Raw genomic sequence first — 20,944 nt, 5'->3', positions numbered from 1 at the left:
TTATTCTGCTTTTCCCTGCTGTGTTACATTCACAATCCGTAGGAAAAAGGTAATATTTTGTATTAAAAGCAGCATGTTTCACACAAAACTCCCCACAATTAACGCCCACAGCTCTGCACAATTACATACTTTTCCAGGGTTGAGAGAAACCACCCAATTTCATTTGTATTTATACATGAGGCAGAGTGCCCAAAGCCTGGTGTTACCTCTTGTAGGAGCATATACAGGCCCAGGGATGGGAGAAAGAGCTGAAGACGAACACGAGGGGAGAACCAGCACCGTCCTGAAATGGGGTCACCAGATGCTGTCCCTAGGAAAGGTTTAGGGACAAAAGGGTACATGCAAAATGAGCACACAGGTACCTTGCAAGGCACTCACTGAGCATCCAAACTTTCAAGCCAGGAGCATGTCAGTGTAGGCCAAAATTCCATTTGGATCCGAGGCTTAAAATCCCAAAGAAACTTTGTAAAAGTTTTCACAAGATCAGTTAAAAAATGTCCAAAAGACATCACTCAGCTATGAGACACCACCACAAACAGATCCAGGACCCCGAGTCCTTTTTGTAACTTAAACACTGAGGAAAAGGAGGAAGAAAAGAAAGGGTTTAAAATACGGAAAGACAGAGAGAAAGTGCTTATATGGGTGACTGCAGTAAAGTCCTAACACCGAAGGACTGAATTCACCCAGGAGCGGGGTGCCCAGCACACATTTTGGCACCACAACTGCAAACATTCATCCTGGCAAGCACTGGTTTGGGGGTACCAGCACTGACACACCACAAAGCTGCACACAGCAACCCCCACCTCGCTACAGCAATACCTTTAAGGGTCTTTCCTGGGGGAGAGCCATCCTTTCAGTGGGATCAGGGTGATGCTCCTGCTTTAGCAGCATGCTGGGGTGCAGGCACAGTTGATAGGACACTTGAGGGGGGGTGAGGGGGGTGCTAGCTTTATCACTGTCAGTTCTGCAGCTGAAAAACCATGGGCATGTCCCCCTGGATGGCAGGAGCCAAGCAAGGCTGGCACTGGCATGGCAGGGAGCTGGGCAGGTCAGAACTGGCAGCAGGAGTGCACCAAGCATCAGGTATTTGTGCAGTGCTGCTGCATAAGAAGAGGCACCAACAGACGAGGTGCCAGAACACCTCATCCCGTGAGCAATGGGGGACTGAAAAGAGTTGCAAAACATAGCTCTGGGGCTGCTAAAGACGGGTGTATGCTCAGCATCCCCGAGGTGACTCAGGCTGTGAGTGCTGGGAAAGCACAGTGAGACATCAGGGTGGACCCCAGTTTGGTGAGATGGTGCCATGGGGCAGGAGCAATCGACATGGGCTCGGTGGGACAGTGGTCCCCAGCAGGACCAGGGTATGCTGGCATTACTGGGCACCCACCCGAATGTATAGTGCCTGCAGGGAAGGGGTTTTGGGGGGGACAGGAATAGAGGAGCACTGCATCAGCACAACAGCAATGGGCTGAGAGCACAGGGCAGGAAGGGGGTGCACTGGAGACAATACACCACAGCAGAGGGGTGCAGAGAGGGACTCACACAATGCCGCAGAGATCCCTGTCACTTTTAATGGCGCAAACCACTGCTAATCCCTTCTCCTGCTCTCAAACTGCCTGACAACCAAGCACCCAAAAGGCTGGGGGGCAAGTGCTGCCTTGTGTGCCAGGGCAGGTGATTTCTCCCTGCGGACCCCTGCTCCCCTCAGCAGCAGATGGAGCCCCCCCGTCTATTATGGCCTTGTCACAGGCATTGAAAGGAAGGACAAATCTCCCAAAGGAAGCTGTGGGACAGGACAAAGGCAATGGGAGCTGAGCTCTTTTTCCCAGGTTCGGAGGGGGGGGGGGGGGAGCAGAGGGGGGGCTGGCAGCGCGCAGGATGGGATGATGGGATGCGCAGGATGGGATGATGGGATGCTGGGATGCGCACGCAGCCAGCACTTCCCCTCTTTGTCTGCAAAAGGAGGTCGCGGGGGGAGAGATGGGGGATGCAGGGAAGGATGCAGGGATGCGTCAGCGCCGCGTCAGCAAAGCAGCTGATCCCTTGTCCCAATCAGAAGCCTCTGAGCTCATTCCCGGGAAGAGAGCCAAGGCGGCTCAACTGCGCGCACCTGGCGGATGAAAACAGCACTGCAAGGGACCTGGGAATGGGAACACTCAACCGGGGGGGCACACAGAAAGCCCCCTGTTTTCACAGCCAGAAACCCCCCAAACCCACATAAGGCTAATACATACCCTTGGGCACCGCCGGCCCTGACCTGGGGTTCGCGCAGGGGCCTCTTGATGCTCAAATTGCAAATAAAATCACTGCCCGGCACTGATGTCCCAGTGTGAACATGATGGATAAGTATAGGGGCTACCACAGGCAAAGCCCAGCTCCCAGTGTCACCCAGTAAGCACCACACAGTGCGTGCAAGCCCATCAGTAATATCCCAAGTGCTTCCTGCGGTGGCAGCAGCCTGGGACAGGCAGGAGCTGCACCCCAAAGCTGGGTGCACCCATCACCTGCAGCACCCCCAGGAGCGAGCACCCGCAGTGGGGACAGCAGCAGCTCCTCGCTCCCAAGGAGGCAGCCCTGGGTGGCAGCCTGACCTTGCCCCCACTTACTTTTCTACACATCTTCTGTTAGAAACACTACATCCACCTGGAAAAAATACCTGTACTGGGAAGTCTGCTGCAGCTGGAGCAGGCCGGGTGCCCAAAGGATGGCACTGCAAGGGCAGGAAAAGTGCTGCTTGCCCTGGAGTGTAACTAAAGGTCAGTCCGAGACATACAGGTAACACCATTGCCTGTTGCAAGATGAAAACAGCTGCTAAAATACGCAGCCATGCTACAGGAGGTGTGGGAGCTGTAGTTCTCCTCTCTCGACTCTGATGCATGCAGGTGGGACAGTGGGAATGTACAAACACCCCCCAGACCAGCTAATGCTGTACCTGTACTTATAGAGTGCCTCAGTGTGGTGAGGAGTGACTTGTGTTCAGAAACTCCAGGGAATAGGCTCAAAACCCTCTCCTAGGACATGATACAGAGATGAAATGTGAGATCCAGGGAGAAAGCTCTCCAAGGAGATTCTGCCTCCTTCAAAAAGCAAAGGAGCGATCAGTTTCCCACCAGCACCATTCCCAGAGCCCTACAAAAGTAGAGATGCCATCAATGTGTGTTTCCCAGCAGCATCACAGGAAAAACAAGGAAGCAAGAGCAGGGAGAAGGCTAAGGGATAACAGCCACCAGCTCCAACAGGGAAAATCCTGACTTGACACAAGGAGAATGAAAATATTCACAAGGGTGGTTAAGCACCAGGAAGGGAGCTCGGCTGCGTTCTCCAATCTCTGTCCTTGAAGAGATTCAAACTTGACTGCAAATGGCCCTGGGCAATCTCTAACTTTCAGGTTGGCCTTTACTCAGAGCAGGACAGATGAATGAGAGACCTCCAGAGGACCCTTTGAATTGGGATCATTCCACAATGCTGGAGGGATGTCTAGTGAGCTCCCGTCATCAGCAGACACTTGAGCCAGGATTTACCAGCTCCTGGGTTTGGGGACAGACTTCTCCATCTTCCCTAAGAATATTCCTAAGCAACAGAGGAAGAGAGAAGTTTCCATCCCTATTCACTGTCACTTGCTCAGCCAATGCTGGTGTGACAGGCATGGATGCGTGAGGAAGAGAGAAGCTATGGCTGCAGGATGCTGAAGGCCTCTACTTCACCAGAGAGAGGTGATGGAGCTGGGGATGGGACTGGGAAAGGACACAGGAAGGAGATATTGGCCCAAGGAGACACTTGTGCCAGGAATCCCTTAGCAAGGCACCTGTGAGCAAGAGGAAGTGATGGCTCCCAGCATCCTGGAAATCTAGGGACATGTGAAGAGCACACGGGGGTGCTTTAAATGCATTTGTGAGCACCTGAAAGGCCCAGCGAATCAGGAGCAGACATTTTGGGAGCTCTGCCACAGTGCTGGGCAGCATTTGAAGAGACCCCCAAAGTTCCTTTTGGAGAGAAGCTTTGGTTTGGGCCACACAAGGCTTTCAGGTCCCTGACTCCTGGCTGGGTGCATACAGCACCACTGTCTGTTAATGGTATGTTACGTTGCTATGTGTAGGAGCTAAATACTTTCTGGATCTGGCCTTCTGGAGCTAAGGACTTCCAGCGAAGCTCTGGATGTTATTATGTGGATAAGGAATCGGGTGCATGGCTGCATCCTGAGAGTTAGTGACTCAACAGCCAAATTGAACATGTGGTGTCCCCCTCCAGGGTCCGTACTGACACCTGCACTACTTAATATCAGTGGTTTGAGACAGCGGGATTGAGTGCACCCACAGCCTGGATTCACCTGCAGCTGAGCTGAGTGGAGAAGGTGATGCACTTGAAGGGATGTCAGAGGGCTGGAGCCATACAAACCATATCATGCTCAGCAAGGCCAGGGCAATCCCCAGTGTCAGTACAGGCTGGGGGATGGATTGAGAGCAACCCTGTAGAGGACCTGAGCATGCTGATGGGTGGCAAATGGAACAGGACTGGCAGTGCTCTACAAGAAACATGGAGAGCGGCTTTGGACAAGCGCCTGCAGGGACAGAACAAGAGGAATGGCTTTAACCTGCCAGAGGGGAGACTGAGATGAGCTCTTAGGCAGAAGCTCTTCCCTGTGAGGGTGCTGAGGCGCTGGCACAGAGTGCCCGGAGAAGCTGTGGCTGCCCCATCCCTGGCAGTGTTCAAGGCTGGCTTGGACACAGGGGCTTGGAGCAAGCTGCTCTAGTGGAAGGTGTCCCTGCCCATGGCAGGGGTTGGAGCTGGATGAGCTTTAAGGTCCCTTCCAACCCAAACCAGTCTGGGATTCTGTGATTTATTTGTCCTACCTGCACTTTGACTCCCTCATTCCTTCCCAGGCAGAAGGAATGCTTCTAGTGGGCTCCTGGTTCACCCTTCTGGCTGCAGTGGGACTGGGGAGAGCAGAAGCTTTGCCTGGCCCGCAGATAACCCTGAGCTCAGTTTATTAACCAAGGGGCACTGATTTTAACCTGAAATGGGGTAGGCCTGAATTGATCCCCTGCCTCTGATGCACCCTGCAGCAGCTGCATCACACTGGAGTCTCCCTGAGCTCTCCCAGAGCACAGCCAGGACTCTGGTCTCCCCCCATATCCCTCCTCCAGGTCTGAAGCCCCCCAGTTAGGCTCCCACCAGGGCTGGAAGCACAGGCAGCAGCAGGACACAGAGCCTCCATACACAGCAAGAGGTCCATCTGCCACCTGGTGTCCAAAGGCAGCTCTGCACCGTGACCCAGATTGCAGGGAGACCTGCCTGAAAGGGAAAGAGCAGCTCCAACCGGACAAAAGCAGAACCCCCCCAGTGCCACCGTTCCTGTCCTACAGACCTGCAGGTCCCAGCACAGCAACACGAAGCTTCAAACAGCCCCTGTGTGTTTTCCTTCATGCAGCGTAATTCTGTCCCAGGAGGAAACTCGTTGCCAAGTCCTGTCTCATAGAGCCTTAGCACAGTTTGGGTTGGAGGGGATCTTAGAGCTTAAAGGCCCATCTAGCCCTAGGCCCACCCTGCAGTAACCAAATGACAAAGGCAGGAATGGTACAAGCACAGGGCAAGCATGCAGCCATGCTTCCCCAGAGCACTCACCCAGCCACCACCAACCTGAATCCAGAAGTGTCTCTGTATCAACAGCCTTGATTTCCCCATCCCCAAGTCCTTTCTGAAGCCACATTCACATTATCTGGTGACAAAAGCTTGCACAGCTCACCTTCATGTGTGCAAAGCAATCTCCTTTTTAAGCTGGCCCCTTTCTAGCTTCATTTGATGCTCCTCTAACATTTGGAGATACCCCCTCCAACACTCACGGGTTTATAGCCCTCATGTTCAGACACTACCCTGCTGAGGACGAGTCTCATGTTCTCAGTCTTGAGGACAGGAGCCAAGGGTGTGAGCATTAAACAGACAAACAACAGATCAGGTAAGAAAAATACTGCCTCTTTTTAATGTTTAAAGACGTCAGTAAACAACCAGAACAGTACAGAGGCTAAAGCCCTCCCGCCTCCCCAAACACACTCCAAACCAGGTACCAGGTGATTTGGGAGGAGGAGCAGCAAAGTCTGGGATCTGAGGGATGGCCAAGGGAAATCTCTGCTCTGTGAGGGCAAGTAGGCAGGCCCTGGAGGAAGCAGCTTCCCTCACCCATAAGCAGAGTAACATCTTACAGTGAAGAGGGAATGGTTTCCACTCTGAGCAAGCAGCCCAAATCGCTTGCTAACGCACAGAAGGGCCATGTGTGACCTTGGACAACACAGTTGGAAGCTGTATTAGAGGTGCAAGGTACTGACAAGTACAACAGCCAAACCTCTGCCCCAGTGATTTTAGCCTCTTGAATACAGAACAGGGAAGTTAGGTCCAACTCAAAGTATTGCAGTACTCATTTGGAACACAAAAACTGAGTGGGGGAGGAGACAGGAGGAACGAGACTATGCCCTGCATCCATTCCTCCATCCTGCTCCATCAAGCTGCTCCCTGTCCCAGGGACTCTCCCAACCCCTAATCCCACAACTGGCCTTGTCTTCTTGAACAGTTTTCCTTGAGCTGTGGAGCATCGGATGGTTAGGAGGGACATCAGGAAGCAGCTTTCAGTGCAGGCTTGAGGACAGGCAACTGGGTACCTAAATAGAGGGCTGGGGAGGGCAGGATGTATCAGGTGCTGCTGCAGAAGAGAGGCAGAGATCGTAGGCACAACCACTCCAGCTCCATGCTGCTGGCAGGAGCCTGCATGGGAGTTATATGAGGTGAAGGAACCACCATGGGTCAGGCTCTGAAGGCAGCTGCACAGCTGCAGCCAGAACACAGTACAGATAGAGTGCTACTCGAGTTCCCATATCCCAGAGCAGTGACAACTGGAACCGTAACACAGTAGAAAGGAAGGAACACGTTTCCCTGCTCTCTGCCTCTCCAGGTAGCAGAAGCCTGCAGTGCTGTTGTTTCTGCGCTGCCACCCCATACAATCAAATTCAAAGGGAAGGCTAACTGGGTCCTGCTCCAGTTACCTGCTCCAAGCACCCATGTCCAATGTGGGACCCCCCACAGTCCATTGCCCCACAGCAGAGCTCTCAGATCTCAACGTCACTCTCTTTGTCGTTATCGTGGTCACCATCATAGAACTCATTGGCAGCTTCAGGCCTGGGGGAGAGACAATCAGCATCAGCAAGGAGAGCCCTGGCACCCTGGAGGCCACAAGAGAATGCCTTCCACTACTGAAGATCAGGAGATACCCTGCACCCAGATACCCCATAACATGGTGTGTGAGGAGACTACACATTTCTGGATAGAGGCTCTCTGGATAAAACCAGAGATTTGGAAATGATTTAGTATCTGTTCTAGGAAACAGATGGTCTCCAGTGTATCAGGACAGGAAGGGAAGTCCTGTTCTCCAGAACAGGATCTGCTACCTGCTGTAGTTTTCCTCAGAGCCTCTTTCCTCTGGATCAGGCTCATCCGTGCGATCGTAGCTGAGCAAGTCAGAAGGGACATCATGGATCTGCACGCTGGGAGCATGGTTCAGCATCTTCAGGTTCTCAAATATTGTCTGCCTGATCTGATCCAAGTACTATATAGGAAAAAGGGATGACCACAGTGAGATCTGGCAGTGTGCATCAACCACTGCTACCTGCCTGCATCACCTGTGTGGTGGCCATGAGAAGCAAAAGCGTGCAAGAAACTGTTTATCAGAGCAGATGGAGGAAGGAGTTAATTCAGTCACTGAAACTCACACACATAGAACAGGCAACCCAGCAAGGCTTTCAAATGCTGGGAGACTGCCTGACATCGCAAAAGAAAGGTTCTACTTGTTCTTGGTCAGTTTGCAACTGCACAAGAATTCCTTGCCTGGAAACCTCTACCTGGTTTTACAGGGCACAGCATCAACCCCAGGGTTTTGCTACTACCCTCTACCCCTGCAATAAGGCTGCAAGGACTTACCTGCCTGGAGTTCTGATTTTCAATCCTTGTACTGACATCAGGATGAAGGGTGAAGTCTGGAGCAAAGTATTCAAAGTACTCTGTGATGGAATGAGAGAGTTACAGCACAGAGCCCAGAGTGCTCTGTGGAGAGCAGAGCTCACTCCCACCATGCTAGGAGGGTCCAGACCCTAAAAATCAGAGCGATTTATAGCTCTGCATCCACAAGGAATTGTATCAAACAGCCAGTAAAAGAAACACTCAGGTCACTAATAAGGAAACAATCTGGATTAAATGATACATGACAGTAATGGTGTGTCTGCCCAGCAAAGTGGGTGGTAGAAGACAACCAAGGCCTCTTTCATCCTTCTATCTCTGGTCAATGCAGACCAGAAGTGTTAATTAAGCTGATGTAACAAATAGCTTAGCTCATGAGGAAAAAACTCCAACTTACCACTGTAAGGGAGCTCTTCACTAATGGCTTCATCGACAAGCAATGATGTTTCGTAAGTCCTGGAAACAGGAAGATAAGCTCAGTCCAGAGAAACCTACACAGTGCATGAAGGGACACAGCCCACAGCAACTGCTTATCCAGCGACCCTCAATAAGCAGAGGAGAGACTCACCAACAACGTGCCACATTGCGGACTGTGTAACCACCTCCTCCCAGCACCAGCAAGGGGATGTTGAAGCTCTTCACATACTCCACACACTCCCTACAAACCCCAAAAGAAAAATGCCAGAGCTGTTAATGGCAGCACACATCCATATGTCAGAAATGTCACTACACACTAAAACACCACTACATAGAATCCTACGATAGTTTGGGTTGGAAGGGACCTTAAAGCTCATCCAGCTCCAACCCCAGCCACAGGCAGGGACACCTTCCACTAGAGCAGCTTGCTCCAAGCCCCTGTGTCCAACCTGGCCTTGAACACTGCCAGGGATGGGGCAGCCACAGCTTCTCTGGGCACCCTGTGCCAGCGCCTCAGCACCCTCACAGGGAAGAGCTTCTGCCTAAGAGCTCATCTCAGTCTCCCCAGCACACAGGAGAGGGGAGAATCCCCTCCCTGACCTGCTGCTCGCGCTCAGGGGGTGCAGCCCAGCACATGGGGTGTTCTGGGCTGCAAGCACACACAGCCAGGTCCCACTGTCACCATGATACACCCAAGTTCAGGGCTTCCACCTAGGCAGCCTGAACCATGCGCTACTCTGTGAGCCAGCACCTTCTATGAAGCCTCATTCTGAGGCTCCCTCCTGTCACACCAGAGTTAAAAAAAGCCCAAAACCCTGCTGGAAGGCTGAAGTCAAAGCTCAATCCTTACAGCATAGGACTCAGGAGAGCCCCTCAGACTAAAGGATGGTCTTTCAACCACCTGCTGTGCCCCAGCCCTGCTGTACTTACCCATGTCCTCTGATACTGAGGTTAAAACAACCCAAACGGTCACAACCCAGAGAATCAGCACCACACTGGGGAGCAGAAAAAGAACAACCATGTTCTTGCTACAGAGGCATTGCTTTCCAGACACAACAGCATTCCCACCCCTTGTCCATCCTTATTCACCAGAGGGTAGGGACAGCAGCTTTGCCAGGACACACCAACCCTAACTCCCCAGGAACAGGAGGTAACACATTGATAGCAGCCCATTCCAACCTCAAAGGGATGAATACACTTTCTTACCTGCAGCACTATGCAGGTGGGCTGATAGTAATCTACCACCTGGTTAATGACTGGCTGGAAGAGGTGTTTATAACCTGTGGAGAGAAAGGTAGATTTGGCTTGGCTCTGGAGAAGAACCAGCAAACACCTTGGCATGGGGAAAGGGCAGGAAACACCTACTTTGGTCATCAATGCCATCCCGCAGAGGCACATTGAGACAATAGTAACGCCCGCTCTCTGCACCAACTTCATACATGTCACCTGGCCAGGGAAAAACAGGAGTCACAACAGCTCTGAGGCTTCAGAAGTGTCTGGTCTGGGCTGAGATCTCTTAACCTAGCTAGGATCTCTTTTTAACAAAAGACTACACTTCTGCTCCTCTGTGATTGCTTTTCCATGCCCTCTTCCATCATTTCTCCCTGCAGCTCTCATTTCATGATTTTACACTTTTATACTCCAGCAGAGCTTCCAAAGGATTCTGAAGTGAGGCCAGGTTCACACTATAAGGGAAAAATACCTACCTGTACCAGGAAAGAAATAGTTCCCATATTTATGAAATGACACTGTCATGACACGGTCTGTCAAGTAGAAAGCCTCCTGCACCCCATCTCCATGATGGATATCGATATCAATGTACAGCACACGTGGGTGATACCTGTTGAACACAGGAGGAAATGGCATTACTGTCTGCTCCACAGCCAACCTCACTGCTCCCCCCATGCCTCAGCATCACCTGATACTCTGACCACCACCAGCAACATCCACCCATAAGTCACTTGCCAAAACTCAGTATGAGACATTTAGAGTCAAACATGTCCCACCGCTAAAACATTTACTTATGTGTTTGGAAATAGGTATTAAAGGTTTTCAGATGAGGCCAGAAATGTCTTGGGAAACACAGAGAACCTATTTTATAGAATCATAGAATCACAGAATGGTTTGGTTTGGAAGGGACCTTAAAGATCACTTGGTTCCAACCCCTGTGCCATGGGTTGCAGGCTTTGGTTCCCTCTACAAGCAAGATGCCATTACTAAATTATTAAGAGCTCCAACACCTTTTAATCATATCAGGAAAGACAGGCTAGCCAAGGAGGAGGCTGAATACTTACTTCCTCCATGTCCCAGAGAACTGGCAGCAATATGTCCCAGCTGGTGAGCACCAAGAACACCAGACTATACTAAATTTACTGGAGAAGAAGCCTGCTGGGTTACAGAGACAGGATGGAGAAGGGGAGATCATCACAAGTAAATGCATTAGGGTAATGGTCAAACACACCTCTGTTCCAGAGACAGGCTGAGATAGCTGGGCTGGTTCAGCCTGAAGAGAAAGCTCCTTAAGGGGAGACCTTAGAGCAGCTCCAGTGCCTAAGGGGGCTACAGGAAACCTGGAGAGGGGCTTTGGACAAGGGCCTGTAGGGACAGGACAAGGGAAATGGCTTTAACCTGCCAGAGGGGAGATTGAGATGAGCTCTTAGGCAGAAGGTCTTCCCTGTGAGGGTGCTGAGGCGGTGGCACAGGGTGCCCAGGAAGCTGTGGCTGCCCCATCCCTGGCAGTGTTCAAGGCCAGGTTGGACAGAGGGGCTTGGAGCAAGCTGCTCTAGTGGAAGGTGTTGGAACTGGATGACCTTTAAGGTCTCCTCTAACTCAAACCAGTCTGGGATTCTGTGGTATTATAATCTCCTGTAAGGGGTAACTGGGCTGTACTTGAAGCCTCCAGTGTATGGGACTCACATGAAACTAGAAAGTGGGTGCACAGAGATTCACAGTGAAGACCTGAGGTTAGAAGCACAGAGCAGGAAGACTGGAAGAGAGGAAAGAGGTACAGGACACCCCAGTACATCCCATGCACCTGACTTCAAGAGTGAGCAGACTTGTCACCAGTCATGTAATTGCTGTCTGGTCAACTCAAATCTTTTTTAATTCTGTAATATCTTGTCTCAGATTCAGGGGCAAGGAGGGCATTGGAAAGTACAAACAAGAAAAAAAAAGTAATTTAGAAACCAGATTATTCAAAAAGCTGGAGGTGTTTCTGTAACTCTTCCACTCTGAATTTATTTTTCAATTTCTAAAAAGAAATCTCTTTTCTACTCAAAGCGTCCTTTGATCATCCATGTGTTGCTCAAATCATGTTCGGAAGCCACTCAAGCAAAACAAGGTAGATTGGAGTCATTTACCTGCCTCCTGTGAGCCATAATATGCATTTACCTACAAGAGGCTCACTGTGGCCAAAATGCTGAGAGTCAGGAGACCCTGAAATGAGCATTTCACAGATGGATGAGAAATGGAACTGAAGACCTCTTTTGTATCTCTTAACCTGCATGCAGTGAAACTGGAGTCAGGTATTGCAATTCTCAAGCCCCACTTCCTATATCCTAAGAGGCCAGGACAACAACTGAGTTGTTTGCTGGCCTTCCTGGATACTAGAAAGGCAAATGAAAAGGGGAGCAGAGAAAAGAGAAAAGGGAAACTACAGCCAACCAGGACAGGACTTCACTTGCCCCAGGTCCTTACTTGAGCAGCTCGAGGATGCCAATAACTATGTCGTTAACATAACAAAACCCGGAAGCCTGTAAGACAGAAAACAGAACAGCATTAGAACAGGATCAACACGGAGCTAGGGCCTCAACAAGTCAGGAATACACACAATTGCCTCATTACCTCAAACTTCTTCGCATGATGCAGGCCCCCTGCCCAGTTTATTGCAATGTCACAGATCTAGGAAAGGAAAGGTAAGTTTCAGGTGACAATGTGGTAACAACAACCTTGCACCCACTTCAATCTGCCCAGCCCTGTGGCACACAAACACCATTCTGGCATTTCCTTTGCCTATGGAAGACAGCTTGAGCTGGAAGGGACATTAAAGCTCACCCAATTCCAGAGCCCTGCCCCAGGCAGGGACACCTTCCACTAGAGCAGGTTGCTCCAAGTGCCATCCAACCTGGCTTTGAACACTGCCAGGGATGGGGCAGCCACAGCTTCCCTGGGCACCCTGTGCCAGTACCTCACCATCCCCAGGGTAACTGGTTTTGGCTGTACCACATCTGTACTGGATTAGCCCTGTGCTCTACATTCCCTGCTAGAGCATAGACGATCCTCTCCCAGCACCACTGCTCCCTCCCTAGCCAGCACCAGGCCCATACAGTTTGTTCCTGCACTTGCTCTTCCCTCTCATCAGACCTTTCTCAGTCTCCGACTCACACATATGTAGATTACTTTTTCATACACTCCTGAGTGACCCTCTTCTTCAGACCTTCTGTGTGGGCTCATTCAGTGCATGCCCATAGCACAGACCTAGCAGCACCCTTGGTCTCTCAGCAGCCAGTTTCAATGAGGACTCCAGATTCATTCCACAGTGCTAAGAGAACTTTATGGTTTTAGTATGTGCAGCATCAGTATCCTCTGACTTCATTCAGATTAAACATCTGCTGAATGGTTGCCTCTGACAGTATAGGAACATTCTTAAGCTCAATAGTCCTGCACCACTAGGTATTCACACTGCAGCACAGCACTGCTGGCTATGCTGCTTTACCTAACAAAGCCAGAAGGTTCTCCTTAAATTAAACAGTTGGCTTTTATGATGGTGTTTCAAAAGATAAGGCCAGCAGCTCGGTTACCTTGTTGTTCAGCTGTGTTGCTCCCTGCAGGGAGGCCCCAGTGTAGCGAGAGCAAAATTCAAAGAGGCCTGGAAACACTGGGCTGGAAAAGAAACCATGATTCAAACACAGGACATCACTTTGTTCTCCAGAACAAAGCCAGGAATAAAACTGTCCAGGGACATCACCTGAGCACAATCACAATTCACTCTCTGTGGAACAATTAATTTGGAATCACTCTGACCCTGTTTATAACACACTGAAAGCCAGCACGGAGCAATCCAGCCGCAAACACAAAGGGAAACTCTGAGTTTGACAGTAACAAAGCTTGCAAGCCAGCCCTGACAAGGCTTCCCTGCTCACAACCATGCTGGAGCCTGTCCTGCAGCCCTGCTGACATGGGCCCAGACCTGGGACACGATGAGAGATGCTGAGGAGAGGGGAGGGCTGGTCTGCTCCTACACTATCTCCCCCATGGCTGTATCTAGAAGATCCTGACCCCACTCTGCTTCCAGGCACACAGCCCTGCATGCCATACACTGCAACTGGGGATGAACCTAGAATAGTTTGGGTTGGAAGGGACCTTAAAGCTCATTCGGTTCCAAACCCCCTGCCACAGGCAGGGACATCTCCCACCAGAGCAGCTTGCTCCAAGCCCCTGTGTCCAACCTGGCCTTGAACACTGCCAGGGATGGGGCAGCCACAGCTTCTCCGGGCACCCTGTGCCAGCGCCTCAGCACCCTCACAGGGAAGAGCTTCTGCCTGAGAGCTGATCTTAATCTCTGCTGGCAGGTTAAAGACATTCCCCTTGTCCCACCCCTACAGGCCCTTGTTCAAAGCCCCTCTCCATGGACATGGTTGGCTTTCTGGGCTGCAAGTGCCTACTGCTGGGTCATGTTGAACACAGCTTTTATGACAGCACTAAGGCCTGATCCATCCCACCATGCAGAGCCAGCCCAGGCACTGGGAGAGTACAGAAGCACAGGACATGCAGCCCCTGTGTCACCAGCTGGCTGACAGTGTCCCACATTTCATTCATGGTCAAGCGATGGCTCAAAGACCACAGGGTCTTATTTCCCCTTTCATTTCTGTTAAGATGGTCTTTGATCATCAGAGCAGCAAGGTCACAGAACAGTCTTTTTATTCTCAGCCTAAATATTAAACCCCACACTCCTCCCATGATACTTACAAGCTTTCCCCTCCACAGAATACATAAGAACAATCTTACAGACAGCCCTTATAATCCTCAACCAGGCAAGGCATATTGCCATTTCCTCAGTCACCCACAGAGCTCTTCCACACATTTCTTTCAAGTTTCATCTCTCACAAGCATTAAAGGCTGGTATGGAATGTTCTCAACAAGATCTCACATAATTTTGTACAGAAGCATGAGTACCTCCTAGTTCTACCCAAAACTCAGGCTCTCAAAGCTGCCTTGAACTTAACATGCATATATTAAGGTGGCTAAAAGGGCAGGAAATTATTAAAAGAGATAGCATGTTCAAGAACTGATGCTCTGCAAGAGCAAGCAGAAATATCATCTCTAATGCAACAAGCTTACAACCTAAATGTAGATCTAAAAAGGAAGACTGCAAGAGCTAAGGAGAAGTGAAAGGAATTGAGGAGATTCTAGTAATCCGAGACACACAAGAGGGACACAAACCTCATCCTGGTCAAAACCAAGAAAGAAATGGGACATCCTAAATGGGTTCTCTGGACATAGCCATGTACAAGCACCCCATTTGTGACTGTGGAGAAGACACAGAGCACTCACCAGTCGTCTCCCACATTGAAGGCGTTGAGGCTCTTGGTGAACCCCTGCATGTTGTTGGGACTCACTCTCTGCAGGAAGTCTATGTAGTCCTCGGAGTGGAATCGGCACATGTCATGCTGGGATGCCTGGTATGGTTTGAAAACCTGCAAGAGAGAAAGGCAAGACTTATTTCCCATCCAAACTTGGGTTTGCTTTGGCTGTGAGAAGTCTCACGCTAATAGACAAACAACCTGCATGTGATATATCAAAACCCATCCCAGTACACTGGCTTCCTGACATCTTTCATTTAAGTTCAATGAGTTCCACAAAGCCTGTTTTCCTACCAAGCTTTCTCTTTGATGGGGGCACTATTTACCAGCTTTCACACAATTTTAAGTCCTTGACATAAGGGCAGTTTCGGTCCCTCCATTGGAATTGCCTGCAGTGGACTGAGAGGTTCCAAAGTCACTTGCAGAAAGCTCACAGACAGATGGAAGAGTTGCACAAGCTTTGTTTTCTTAGGAAAGCTGGCAAAAAATGCTCAGGGAAGTGGACGGATCCAAATTCAAGCCCTTGTGACAATATGGACTTGCCAGTTTGGCACTTAAAGCACATACCTCAATATACAGGGAGCTAAAAATTAACACCACATACCTGGCAAGAAGCAATTTGAGTTGCACTAAAATCAACAAGAGAGCTTTTATGTGCTCCCCAATTTATCTGTAATTAAAGAAGGCCCTTTACAGAAAAAGTGGAACATGAGGAAAATGTAAGTGCACGAGCTTGTGTCCAAAGGGAAAATTTGTGAGGGCAGCTGCACCAAGGTACCTGTTTCCTGGGCTAAGGAGGAGAATGTTAGTTTTCAGAGACAGAACAAACTGATCATCTCCTTTCCTGATCCCATCTGTGTGCGGTAATGGAATTTTCCACATGGATGTGTAGGGTTTGGTGTTTCTCAGAGGCTGCTGCCTCTGACAACTCAAAGAAGGAAGATGAAGCAATTCACAGCATGAGCCTGTAGTGCAGCTGCTGAAGGAGCTGCTGCAGCCTTCCTGACCCCATAACGGCTCCAGAAAGCCTGATGGTTGATTAAATCAAACAAGACCAAACCCAAAGCTAAAGTCATAATGGAAAAGAAATAGTTCTGAAAGATATCTAGAGGCTCTCTTGGAGAACAAAAAGTAGGGATGTGTGAATCAAAGCAGAAAGGGAAATGGGGGAAGACCAAAAGCTTCAAGACAGGCTCAGCTGCTGGCAAACAACCTGCCTCCTTCCACCCTTCATCCTGCTCCCAGCAATCACAGAATGGTTTGGATTGGAAAGAGCCTTAAAGCTCATCCAGTTCCAACCCCTGCCATGGGCAGGGACACCTTCCACTAGAGCAGCTTGCTCCAAGCCCCTGTGTCCCGCCTGGCCTTGAACACTGCCAGGGATGGGGCAGCCACAGCTTCTCTGGGCACCCTGTGCCAGCGCCTCAGCACCCTCACATGGAAGAGCTTCTTCCTTATATCTAACCTGAACTTCCCCTGTTTACCTGCAAGTTCACTGCATTCCCGCACCACCACAGCCACAGGGAAGCTGGGAAAGGTGGAAGGAGGCAAACCCAGCTTGACAGGATGGCAGCCTTTTATTTGGAGGAGGCAGAGAAGTCACAATGATGTAACCACAACACAACCTTAACAGGACCTTTTATAGTCACAGCTGACCACAATCCCTGCTTTTATTTGCTCATTACTTTCCCAGTAACTGTTCAGGAGGCAGTTTCCTCTGTGGTTTTCAGCTTTAAGATGGCATAAGAAGGATGTGGAGCTGTTGGAGGGGACTGGAAGTGACACATTTCTGTCTGGCAGCTCTGCACAATCACATTTTCACAGCAGCTCACAACTTAGTACTAAGGCATGCTGCTGCAGGTGTGAAAATACAGCACCGAGACATCCTGATTGCATTTTCTTCTCTACAGCCTCAGAACAAGCCCAACTATTACCAGTTCCTTGCAATCTACAATTGCAAACAACTCAGGATTGAGTTCTACAATCATTTTGAGAGCACAAACTGCAGTCTAACCTCCAAGGTCAGCCAGTTATCATAGAACCATAAAATGATTTGGGTTGGAAGGAACCTTAAAGCTCATCCAGTTCCAATCCCCTGCCAGGGGCAGGGACATCTTCCACTACAGCAGGTTGCTCCAAGCCCTGTCCAGCCTGGCCTTGAACACTGCCAGGGATGGGGCATCCCTGTTCAGACTCACGAGTAACAAGGGAAGCTGCTAGTTTGCAGAGGATCACAAGTAGAACCTGATTGCAGAAGGGTGAGGAACACGCGGGAAAGAGGAAGGACATAGGAAAGTCTTAACAAGCCTCACAGATCAGAGTAATGGTGCATTTGTGCCCTTCTTTCATCTCCCCTCCCCATCTGCCAGCTATGTACAATGATGACTGTGATGGAAGTGCTTACCTTCTTTAACAGGGTACTTCCCATGAAAAGACACTGTAAATGCATGACTGTGTGTGCCCATGTATGTACATATATAAATACATATATGTACATAAACCCAAAAGTGCCTGTTTACAACAGGAGGAACATTCTGGACACAGGCTCTCCCCCAGGGCTCAAACACATCACAGACAATAGGCAGCAGCTACACCCAGCCTCTGGATCAGCTAGCACTGCCTAGAAACAGGCCAGCCAGGAATTAAATCACTCAATGGTTCAAAACAGCTCACTGAAAGTGAGAACAAACCCACAAGAGACTGAAGAAGCTGCCCCAAGACAATCAGCAGCTGCAGGTGGCATGTTCTGCACATCAAAATGCACAAAAGCCACCTCAATAGGGCCAGACCTGTAGAAGACTTTCATCATTCCTGCCCTGATGTATTGGGAGGCATTAAGTTACATGCCCTGTGCTCCTGAGAGCTTTTCATTTGCTCTGTTCTGCAAGAAGGGGCAGAAAAGGGAACAAGGATTCTAGGGAAAGGTGCACGGTTCAACCCTGCCTGTGCCAAGTGAAATCAAACAGATGTCAGAAAGGGCTTCCACACATTCACGGTTATATGTCATTATCCCCGAAGTAGATCATTTCTTAGAAGATGACAAGTTTGCTTTTTGACTGTCACTCTACGCTACGTTCTGTCAGGCCAACACTAACAACCCACTGGCCTCGGCTGTTGGAGCTGGCTGGGCAACAAAGCATTGAAGAGCAAGTTGGGCACTCAGCGATCAGATGCGAGATGGGATTAGTGAACCCCATTACAGCATCAAGGTGAATAAGGAACCATCTTGAGGGCTTGTTTTTTTTTCAGCTTTAACTGTTCTATGATCACACAGTCCACAGCGCTCACTGGGTCAACCCAAGAAGGTGCTACAGATACAGGAATGTCACAGAGCAGCCCTGCTGCAGCTTCAGACACGGTTGAACAAGACATTGACCACTAACGATGGGACCTTTCAGATCAGTGCTGGATGGCATAGTGGGGGCTCAGGGTCTGCTCAAAGCCTTGTCCGTAACAACTCCATTACCTGCTGCGCCAGAGTGGAGCTGCAGGACAAGCAGCACCACAGGAAAGCTGTGAAGAACCTACAAACATGGGCCAAGCCCTACCACGGAGGCCACAGCTCAAGCAGGCGGGTGAGAGCACAGCGCTCCATCACCCTCCACGCGTGCTGGAGCACGGACACCACCTGTGGCGGCTGCCTGCCCAGAGCCGCCCGCCGCAGCCCCCCGTCGCCGCGCCCAGCCCCAGGAGCGGCCCCGCTGCTTACGATCATCTTCTTGTAGAGCCCGTAGTGCAGGACCAGGCTGTGGGTGAGCGCCAGGCGGTGCGGCTTCATGGGGTGCCCGGCTCCTGAATGGGAAACACACGGGGAGTCACCGCCGGGGGACGGCGGCCGCTCCGCACACACCGGGGCCGTGCCGGGTGAGGGGACCAGCCCCAGGCCGGGCTAGGCCACAGCCCCGCCCCGCGCCAAGACAGACCCAGACCCAGATCCAGACCCAGGCCCAGATCCAGACCCAGGCCCCAGCCCCAGCGCGGCCCCTCCGTCGCCCGGCCCCGGCTGCCTCCGGCCCGGCCCGGCCCGCACCATAGTGGAAGTTGCCCACGTCCGGGTCGTAGAAATAGGCCACGGTCTTCGCCATGGCGGAGAAGCCGAGACCCGCCGCGGCGCGCTCCGGACGACGTCATCACGCCGCGCCGTCAGCCCCCACCTCCCTGAGCGCGCTCAATTGAGGGCCAGGGGCGGGGCTAGGGGCGGGGCTAGGGGCGGGGCGGTCGCTGCTGCCCGCTGCGCGGTCCTAGTGCCGACCCCAGTCACCCTGCCCGCTGCGCGGTCCTAGTGCCGACCCCAGTCACCCTGCCCGCTGCGCGCTTACCCCCGGCTGACCACAGTTGGCCGCTGTAGCCCTACAGGTGCCACCAAGCACTTCCAGATGCTCACCGGTTACCTCGAGTTGCACCCCAGTCTCACCTCGCTTCCCCCAGCTGCCCCCAGTCACTCCCAGCTACCGCCCATTACCCCAGCTGCCTGCTGGATCCTCTCCCATAACCCTGTATCTGCTCCCCGATCACCTCTAGCTGCCCCCAGGCACCCCTCGCTGATCCCAATTGCCCACTGGATTCTTTTCTGTAGCCCTATAGCTACCCTAGTCACTCCCAGCTGCCCCCAGTTACTCCAAGCTGATAGCAGTTGCCCCCTGGATTCTCTTCTGTAGCCCTACAGCTGCCCTCCCAATCACTCCCAGTTGCCCACCAGTTACCCCCACTTGTCTCCCAGTCACCCCCAGCTGCTTCAGCCCACCAGCCGAGGTACAGTGGATGGGTGGTGGGGTTCCCATGGGGCACCAAAAACCTTGCTGGGTTTCATCTCCTTCTGGGGAGCAGGCCCAATGGGGACCACCACCACTGGCTGTCACCCGGCCAAGCAGCACTTCCAGCTGCAGGTCACCCCTTCAACAATAACCTTTTGGGGTTGGCAGGGAGTGGGGACAGGGAGGCACTGCCAGGCAGGGGGTTCACAAAAGCTCCATGGAAAATTGCTGTGTACAAAACAGCAGCCACGTGGAATGGATGGAAAACCCTGAACCTCCCCTGGAGCCAGCAAGGGACAGGGCTGGGGCCATGCTGTGAGTGACGCTGGTGGCAAAATACTGTTCCCTGTGGGCTGGAAAGAAGGAAGGTTGAAAGGAGCAGGTGGCCTTGTCCAAAGGCTTGGAAAACAAATGAGGCAAAATCAATGCTTGGCAAAGTCTTGGTCCTGCTGGTCTCCTGCTTGGTTACTTCCCACGGGCAGAAGGCTGGGGGTGAAGGATGCTGAGCTGGAGCCAGGCTTCCCAAACCACCTGCTGGGGTGTCAGAGAGCAACAGGCAAAAGGCAAGGACACCCAAGGGACACACCAAGAGCTGGGTAAGGATGGAGAACACATCAGGTTGGCACCAGGATATTCCATGGCTTCTCAGCAGCAGGGTTTTGGTGCTGGGTAATAAACGTGTGGTAGGGAAACCCCTCGGCGTGCAGCAAGGGGGAGCTTCCTTCATGCATGGCTGGGGTGTGCAGGATGGGGCTGGCAGGGCCTTGAGGTGATGGCATGGGACTTTGAGGTTTGTGCTGGCAGCAAGCAGGTGAAGGACTAGTTTCAAGGTGCCATTAAATCATGGGATTATTAAATGATGCTTCTGGCTGGCTTTGCCACTCACTGCAGGGGCGCCGCTCCCTCCACACTATTCCTCATGAGCGTTTCCCTTTGGGATGCTGGCTCTGACGCATGGATACTCCAGGGTATGCACGACCCTCTGGCCTTGACCCCACAAGGCTGTGGACACAGAGCTGTGATTCTTGGCACAGTGAGCACTGAGCCCAGCACCATTTCAATAAACAGGCTTTGAACGTGCAGAACAAGGGTGAAGCAGGGAGCACAAGGAGCGCACTGACATCTCAATGGGGCTGCTGCCTCAGCATGACGATCACCTGGTTGTCACTCTGCAAGGTGCTGCCACCAGATAGC

The 20,944-nt window shown here is 51.4% G+C and overlaps 1 protein-coding gene across 1 annotated transcript; it reads right to left on the bottom strand.

Annotated features, from left to right (window-relative positions):
• Positions 1-5,949: 5,949 nt before the first annotated feature.
• On the bottom strand, positions 5,950-19,171 carry HDAC3 (histone deacetylase 3). Its single transcript, XM_062629289.1, has 15 exons — positions 19,027-19,171; positions 18,706-18,788; positions 14,968-15,110; positions 13,215-13,296; positions 12,259-12,315; positions 12,112-12,167; positions 10,122-10,255; positions 9,781-9,861; positions 9,622-9,695; positions 9,346-9,410; positions 8,567-8,656; positions 8,396-8,454; positions 7,963-8,042; positions 7,434-7,591; positions 5,950-7,164 (listed from the first exon to the last, which is right to left on the bottom strand). Exons 1-15 carry the CDS (start codon positions 19,079-19,081, stop codon positions 7,095-7,097), a joined length of 1,287 nt encoding a protein of 428 aa, XP_062485273.1. The 5' UTR covers positions 19,082-19,171; the 3' UTR covers positions 5,950-7,094.
• Positions 19,172-20,944: the final 1,773 nt, after the last annotated feature.

Source organism: Pezoporus occidentalis, unplaced genomic scaffold (genome assembly GCF_034315485.1).
Source record: "Pezoporus occidentalis ecotype Australia unplaced genomic scaffold, CSIRO_AGI_Poc_V1 ctg33, whole genome shotgun sequence".
NCBI lineage: Eukaryota > Metazoa > Chordata > Aves > Psittaciformes > Psittacidae > Pezoporus > Pezoporus occidentalis.
Note: the sequence above shows the minus strand (reverse complement) of the source record. Positions and strands in the feature narration are given on the sequence as shown.

Bases quoted from the DNA above. Each gene is read 5' to 3' on its own strand.
- HDAC3 (XM_062629289.1), bottom strand. From the start codon at position 19,081: ATGGCGAAGACCGTGGCCTATTTCTACGACCCGGACGTGGGCAACTTC. The intron at 10,256-12,111 runs GTAAGGACCTGG...TGTGTTCAACAG, and splicing joins GGCATCCTCGAGCTGCTCAA to GTATCACCCACGTGTGCTGT. The intron at 8,455-8,566 runs GTGAGTCTCTCC...TCCTGTTTCCAG, and splicing joins CGCAATGTGGCACGTTGTTG to GACTTACGAAACATCATTGC.